General features: G+C 37.4%; 1 protein-coding gene across 2 annotated transcripts in view; it reads right to left on the bottom strand.

Moving 5' to 3' along the window:
* Window positions 1–207: 207 nt before the first annotated feature.
* Window positions 208–8,620, bottom strand: part of CAAP1 (caspase activity and apoptosis inhibitor 1) — a 61,918-nt gene continuing 53,505 nt past the window's right edge. For both annotated transcript variants that reach the window (XM_019517037.1, XM_019517038.1), the window contains exons 5-6: window positions 8,310–8,383; window positions 208–1,846 (exon numbers count right to left, since the gene is read on the bottom strand). In XM_019517037.1, coding sequence (XP_019372582.1) covers window positions 1,509–1,846; window positions 8,310–8,383 — 412 coding nt within the window. In that variant the 3' untranslated portion in view covers window positions 208–1,508. The remainder of the gene's footprint in view (window positions 1,847–8,309; window positions 8,384–8,620) is intronic.

Below are 8,620 nucleotides of genomic sequence, written 5' to 3'. Positions count from 1 at the left end.
ACGGCCACATTTACCAACTTATGAAAATTCTTTCAAATCTCATAAGAACATTTTAGATATTGCATATTACTAAAAAACCCCAATTTGATGTAAATAATGGGAAGTATTTCACAGTAGTTTATGAGAAAGGACTGATTTTTTAAGGCCGTCTTGTTTGATACTTCATTTGCTTATTTCACAAGGTGATAAAAGAAAATTCAGTGGAGCTACACATAATGAACCATTTTATTTAACAAGGATTAGACTCACATACTTGGGATATAACAAATTCAGTAGGTATATTTTAAAAATATACAGTGACCGTATAAACAGTCAAGTATAAAAATAGCACCACTTCTAAACAAAATCAAAACTAGCTTGGTGCAGTTAGAATTCCGTAATAGGAGAATAAACTGTAAAAAATTAAATCTACACAAGCATCCTTAAAATGAAGAATGTGGAATTTATGATTTCTGAATCTTTTCAAAATATCCATAAATTATGAGACTTTTCCAGAAAGCCTCTCTAACAAGGTTAAAGAGGTTTTCATATTTACAGGGAATATGAAGAAGCTATACTATCACATAAATATAAAAACATTTGTCATCAAGACCAGAGATCTTTTAAACAGTTTGATTTCCTGCATCATTCCATCTCAAGAGCTTTGCCATATTTAAATAGAAAGGATCACAATTAGAGAAAATGTATACATAATTTATTGTTTTCAACTGAAACACACAAGATAGTCATGGGAAAACATAACAAAAGCAAATAACCGACAGTATAAAAACCCTGTTACTACAGTTTGTCAATGGAATTACTTCCAGGCACTTCTGTAACTTTCTAACAATAACCAACACTAAATCGCTTATTTAAACTCACTTCAGCAATTTTAATTCTCTAAAAAATTAATTATGCTTTTAAATCTCCTGAAGGGAGTTGTCATTCATTTTTAACTAGTATATTTTCATTAGTGTAAGCAGGGCTCCCAATGAAAAATAAACATCTCAAATCACATCACTGAATGCTGCAAGCAGATAAGTATCATCAGGCCAGAAAAGACCTCTTAAAAACAGAATTTTTTTTTTTTAAAGAAGTACCTATACACCCAAGTTACTTAAATTAACAAGTTCAAGAGGGAATAAATAAACTGTCTATTTAACTGCTAACTACAGGGATTATAAAAAAGAAACCCACATTGTTCTTTTAACCTTTCTAAAAGGCACCAGGATCCTGGCATAGATCTATACAATCTAGGACTCCTTCCTGATTCATGTTAAGAGATAACCCAGCATACAGACACTGATCCAGTCCAGTGTCAAACCAATCCATTTGTGCAAGTCACAGAAAGCAGTACACCAGAGGCAATGAAAACAGCTATCAACAATTTAAGCCACAGGTCAGGATACGCAAAAAAGGGTTTGAATGAGGAATGTCATACCCAATCCAAATAGACTTTAGCACTTAAAAGAACTGACATCACACTCTTCAAAACAAATATAAAAAATGTAAATGAAACAACCTTAGGGCTATTTTTTTACATCGCCAGCTTTCATCAGGGCCTTAATAGCTCTGGCCCTCATCTCAAGCTCCAGAAGCTCCAGCTGCTGTGCTGATGGCTGAACATCTTCTGATGGAGGAACGGCCAAGGATGCTGTTTTAGACTCCTTTGGGCTGGATTCTGCCAACCCCAGTATCTCATTCACACTTTTCTCAATGTCCTTCTGAAGGTCATCTATCTGACCAGCTCCACTTCTGACAGCAGTTTCTGGCACATGTGGACTCTCCTCTTCATTGCATGGGCCTTCTATGTCACTATCATATGCATCCGCATTTATACTGAGGACATCACTATCTTCTCCTTTGGCTGTAACACAAATATAACAAATAACCACATACTGCAGGAATCCTAACAAAAAAAAATCCCTTTCATCTTAGAAATTGCCTCTGCATAAAAGCGATTCTCTGCACAGAGTATGAGAAAAAGCATCCATAAATTAAAGACAACTATTTTTTCTTTTTTTCCCTCCCCCAACTTTAAGGCTGATCTAATTTAGACAAGTTTTAATGCATTTTTTATTCCAATTTAGAAGAACATGCAGTATACCAAGGCAGCAGTGCCTGGAAAATTTATTCCATCATATGGAGTTACATGATCTATTTTCCTAATTAAAATGTCATAAGGTTTTATATCACAATGAGGCTTCTGCATTACAGATTGAAAGTTGATATGGAGAACCTCAGATTGATTATTGTTTATTATTTTAAAAGCAAATTTAATATTCAAAGTGTATGGTTTTAAAAAATACTTTAAGATTCCTTTGAAATTTATGAAGTAATACCACCATAGCCAATCAGGATATCAGAAATCACAGGTTACAAGTATTCAGTTTTTTCACTGACCTGAACTAAATATAGCTGAAATATTTGAACAACTTAGGAAAGAAATGTTGGTGATGGCTTTTAAATTTCCGTTAGAAGTAGGGTTTTATTAGGAAAAGTAATTAGAAATGGCAGTACAATGGAATAAAACTATAGCAAAACCTCCACAAGAGACACTGACAATCTGGCTGTAAATAAACTATTTCTCTTAACAGTCTCACCTGAGCAATTACCAGTACTTGGGCAATATTTGTATCTTTGGAGACACTAATAGCATTGTTTATTGCTTAAAATGAACCAATTATTTATAGCAACAAAAAGACAAAATTACCAATTTGGTCGATTTTATAGAAGCTTCTAGTAGCATGACTATAGAAAAGTTAAACCTGGATCTCCACGTAATTCACAAAACCCTTTTCACCATGCACTGAAGTTCTAAAGCAAATTTACACTGACACACAGTAGCTTTATGTATTACATTATGGTATCAACTGGATAGCACAACAGTATCTACACACCAAAACTACCAGGGGAGGTTATAAATACCTGTATATCAGTACAATATTAATTACATCTCTTTTAACTTTTTAAACTAGTCTTTTGTCATCAGATTTACTTTTTTTTTCATCTTAGTGGTCTGCTTTTAAAGTATTACTAGTTTTATCCATCCATTCCTTAGCTCCAGAATCTCAAATCTCCAGGGCTAGGAGTTTTATTGATCAGTACTCCTCATCAACAACAAAGCCACTGATATACTGGAAACCAATGAAGTACTTCCTTCGTGAATTGCTGCTTTTAGATACCTGGCAATTCAGGTGTTACTGAAGTTCAGGTTATAAATATGTAGGGCCCTGCCAAATTCACAGCAGAAGACACATGTATTGCAGCTCCTTTGATTTTGCAGGTTCCCCCATGCATCTGTCCACCGCCAACTGTTGGGGGTGGCCCACCTGCAGCTCACTTCTGATCAGCAAGGAGGTAAAAACCATGGTTTTAAACACGGTGCCATTTTTGCTTCCTGCTGCTGACTGACTATAGGGCCCCAGTGACCCTGCTGTTTGCTGTTTACTGTCTGGGAGGCAAAACCATGGTTTTCGCTTCCTTGTTGGTCATGAACAAGCCACAAGCAGGGCCTCTCCAATCAGCAACAGAGCGGAGTGCATGGGGGAACCTGCAAGGTTAAGGGAGCCACAGTGCATGCCACTTCTACCATGAATTCGGTAGGGCCCTATAAATATGACATTGATAATGTAGCCTAACAGCAGGGAGCCAAAGTCCAAATACCTTGAACTAACTGTCTTCACATCACTGTATTTTTTGACAACATATTCACATTTCAGAACAGATTGTATTCATGATTCATCTAAATATTAATGAGAACACTCCAACAAGAGCTTGAGTTTTAGTCACAACATCAACAATTCCTTTCCCTCTTCAAAAATGTACATTAAAGAATCTTTGGAAGGAGGTTTGTTTTAAGCCACTGTTATGTTTGCCTTTGGTTGTACAGCATATTTCAAGAAAAAAAACTATGCAAGACAGAAGAGAGAACTGCAACACTCTCTGTACACATATTGAGCCATTTCCTCCTCTGGATCTCTGTAGAAAAGTCCTTGCATTCTATGGAGGTTCTGCACAAAGATTTGGTAGGATATGAACCACCAAATTATACTGACCCAGTTCCAAAACAAGCTCTAAACGAACTTTGTCAGTATTCAGTTTTTCCTTTAAAGGGAAAGAGAAGTATGCTTAAAAGTATTCACCTAGAATAAAATACTTTTTGGTGTCTGGGGGAGTGTGCACACATATGCACTTATTGTTCACTTATGAACAAGGATGAAAAAAATCTTTAAGAAAAACACATTTTTCTTGGCTTTTATGACATAACTGGTATGCTGAGGGGGTAAGAAAAAAATAAAATCAATACTGAACACTAAGATATATAATAAATATGCTTTCCCTACTTATAAATCAAAAAAAACCCAAAAATGAGGAATGGGATTCCTTCAGACTACTTCCGCAACAAAAATGTTGTTTTGTAAACAATAGAGGCATTTTGAAAAGACAGTCAACTGAGTTTTTACTTATTCTAAACAAACAAACAAAAAATCCCAAGCCTTAGTACGGAGTTCAAAAGAAATGCTCAATTTTGATTTCAGGCCATGATACAGGACAGCACTGATCTCCTACTCAGAAGTACTATGTGTAATTCTGAACAGGGATGTTTTCCTGAATTTGGGGGCTCATACCAGATATCCCTCATGCTCTAAAATATCAGCAACCAATTATGAATGCAATATGTAGAATTTCTGGTCCATGGTGTTAAACAAATCATGACTTAAAGTATAAGCATTGCTTTATTGGGGGTCAACGTACATACACATTATTTTTAATTCTATTCAAAATTTGCCATCTTCAGAGCCCCCTACACAGAAGCACTACATAGTATTTCCCTTTCTCTAAATGCCACCTTATGCACAGCAACTTGAGCATCTGTATTTTCAACAACAGCTGTAGTCTGGAGGTACTGCCTACAGAAAGAACCTTGCAGACAATTTTACTGACTCAAACTTGTCAGAAACCAAGTATATGGAAGATCAAAAGAGATGAGAAGTAGTAGGATTAACAAATGGAAATTCTTTTGTCTTGCTACGGGGCACCACGCCGTATTTACTTAAGACATTGCTCAACTGGGCAGCATTTTCATGGAACAAAAAAAAAAAAGCTACATTGAAAGAATCTGGTGCAAAGTTAACTCCCTATTTACAGACAAAGAGAAACATAATTCAACTGGAACTCACGAGATACTGGGAAAAAAAAGTTCTGGAGATCTGTTCTTCATCCCTGTCCCACCATTTGCACAGAACAGGAAGCTACCCAGCATGCAAAGGTGTTGCTCGCAAGATTTGGGTTCCATCCAGAATTTAGATTCTCCGTGGCAGCACAATGCATAATAATCATACAACCCCACTGGCCTACAAATGTTGTTTAATTAGCTGATGAGCTTCATTTCCCTCTTTTCTAGTTGTAATTTTACATAGTAATAAAAGTCTTGGATGGCATTTTTCTCATTATCTTTTTCATTTTGATAACTTGTACTTATTCCTTCAGCTATGACTGTAAAATTCATGTCTGCACACTTAATTTCTTTTTTAACCATATTTTGCTCACTTCTGCTTACCCCCTCCTTTTCGACCTTTTTTCCTTTAGCATCACAGGCTCCAGCACAGAAGAAGAATGATTACTAAGTTATATTTTACAATTTATGCCCATATTCTCAAAAGCTCTTTAAAGCTAACATCTTGAGTGGAGCTGCTGTCATAGCCCAAAGCCATCATGATACTGTGGTTGATAAAGTCATAAAAAAGGACAATGAAGCAATCACCTGCAAGTCATCAATTCCCTGTGATAATACAGAAGAAGTGGAAGAGGTCTGCAGGAAATCTGTCAATTCCGAGGTCACTCCATATAGTGCAACAAGCAACATTTAAAGCATTTCTCACAAAGTCATGGCATACTGCTCCTAACAATTTTGCTGGTTTTATGATGACATTCCTCCCTCCCTGACTATTTAATTCCTCTCACTAGCTACTTCAAAAATATGCAAAGCTGTTCAAAGATGACAAGACTCAGGACTGAAAAATAAAAGTTGCAGGGAGAAAATAATATTAGATCCTCATGAAACAGGAATACAGCTTATCAGAATTTGAAGCATTTACTGACTGCAAAAGCTATTTCTGACATTACTATTACTATGTCCAGCAAATCTAAATAAGAATAAACAGGCCAAGATAGAAACAGCTATAATACCAGTGCAATGTATAAAATACTGGAAGTAGTTAGTGTTCAGGCAATGGCTGAACTAAAACAGTTGTTGCAGTGCTTCCTACACAGAAGTCAAATCTATATTATTAATACTACATTTACTCAAATCCAAGATGAGATTCCCCCCCCCATTCAACATGAGGGGGAAAAAAGAATGGTCTTGGACTCAATTACTGGCCTGGGTCAGGTGACTGCAGCCCTGGCTCCAACCTGGGACTGGTCCAGGACTGGAGCCAGAGGTGCCACCAGCCGCAGGTTGGGACCAGAGCTGAGGCCAAGTTCATTGCTGCTTGGAGTCAACAGTGTGATGTCAACAGAAGCTGTAGTCAGTCGAGGTCCATAGACAGCATCAAACGGCTGGAGCTGCTGCTGCTGCTACTACCTGGCCGGGGCTGGGGCCAGGGCCAGATTCACCATGCACTCTGTGCCCTGGGCTGGTGCTGAAGCTGCCATATAGGGTAATTGATAATGGGCACAGAGAGATGAACACATACCCTGGTTTAATTTATACTGGTTTTGTATACATCAATATAATGTCGAAATGATCAAAGACCCTCTTCATCTAGGATAGCTTTATGTTTTCGTCCCCTACTACTATATTAATTTCTCTCCAAGCTAAGCTACTAAGCACTAAAGGACTACAGCTTCCCTAGGTACAAAGCAGTTCCAGTGCTGCAGATTTGAGGGGTTTAAGCTCCTAACAGAAGTGTCTTCTACTGATCAGGATAGAGGTATGAGTAAAAATTGGGAATTAGGGATGTAGACCCTTTGGATCAGCTAGCCACCCCTGAAGAAAGCAAGCAATTATTTTGCGTATAACATGGCCGAGGAGAGAGCACAGACATAACTGGGAAATTCTGCATGCTGGGCTATAGCAACACCATCTTGCTTTGAGCAGGGGGCTGGACTAGATGTCCTTTTAAGGTGTCTTCCAACCCTCATTTTCTATGATTCTATCGCACACAGGGTAGCTACTACAGCAGCTGATATTTTTTAATCCTTTCTAGCTCTCCTCCACTGCCCCTGCCAAAGTCAGCACTAGGGACAAGTGCCTCAGTCACCTCCACTTAGTTACACTAAGAAGAGATTATAAAAAGACTCTTTGGGAGTCAGAGGCAAATGCCTAAGGGAAGCCAAGGTTCTACACTCAGGTGCTAAAAACTGCACAAACCCAGGCTGAGGGCACAGTCCCAACTTTTGGGGTTTTTTTGTTTTTTTTTTTAAGGAATCGTACTTTTGCTTATAACAACTTGTTTAATTTATGGACATAAAGATCTGTTCCTGCTTATAAACGTTTGCTTAATTATTTTGTCAAGTCCCCCCACTACTTTATAATGGACTTGTAGTATGTTTCTGAACAGTTCCTTTTATGTTATTAGGACTTTAAATTCTAGAGGAATTAGGAAGAGCAATCAATGTTTCTATAACAGATTAGGAAAACCTCTGACTGCTGCAAATGCTCATCATATTGAATGCCTCTGAGTAGCAAAGTGGAAATATGCTAGCACAATAAGAGTACTTGTTTATGGATTTGTATTTTTGTACTCCATAAAAAAGTTTAAAGTATAAACAAGGAGAACTAGAGACTGCTCTTTTGATGCATCACTAGCATGATCCTACTGTATACGAAAATTACAAATTATCTTCTGTGACTTTGCATTACTATAGGCATCTGAGCAAAGAGAACTAAAAAGTGTGTCCAGGTATGTTGAGAGGAAGAGAGAGAAGGAGGTGGAATGACAAAACTAAGTGCTTTCCATGAATGTATATTTCAGCATGAAAGCTGCAAAACCTCTCAATGTATAAGCCTGACATTCAGAAGTCTTGACAAGGTGTTGTCCCCAATGCAGCATCAACGAAAGAGCTGATCGCTCAATCATTTTGAAGTTTAGATGCATGATCTGGAGTGAGGGTTCACTCAAAAAGAAAAAAAAAAAATCTTCTTGGCCTCATTTCTATACTACCCAATGCCTCATTTTTATGACACAGATGTCCCGAGTCATTTGAACCTACTGAGGAGACATAATTGTAGTTATCCCTAAAGTTCAATAATAAGCCTGAATACTTTAAATCACTTGCTTCCTCACACTAATGGTGCAAGACTTCAGCTTTCTGATCCGTACCTTGTTTTGATTCCAGGCCTTCCAGCTTGTTGTCTTCCTTCAGATAAGAAGTAGAATCTATGCTGTTGTCTTGTCTAGAAACAAATGAGAACAATTTACTTTGTAGAGTTTAAAAAAATAAAGACAATTTGTTGAAAGAAGTGTTTCCTTTCTGTCAAATAATAGCACTTGTTGACAGCCTGACATACCAGTTTCTTTCTAGGGGGGCCAGGGGAAGCCGATAGGGCTTTACATGTATTTTTACTACTATTCTAAACAATTAAGAACCATTGCATTTTTCTGCTTTGCCTAGTGATATACTTGGCCAAAGA

This window comes from Gavialis gangeticus, unplaced genomic scaffold, assembly GCF_001723915.1.
Source record: "Gavialis gangeticus isolate Ggan-Ray unplaced genomic scaffold, GavGan_comp1, whole genome shotgun sequence".
Lineage (NCBI taxonomy): Eukaryota > Metazoa > Chordata > Crocodylia > Gavialidae > Gavialis > Gavialis gangeticus.
The sequence above is the reverse complement of the archived record's forward strand: the minus strand, read 5'-3'. Positions and strand labels throughout refer to the sequence as shown.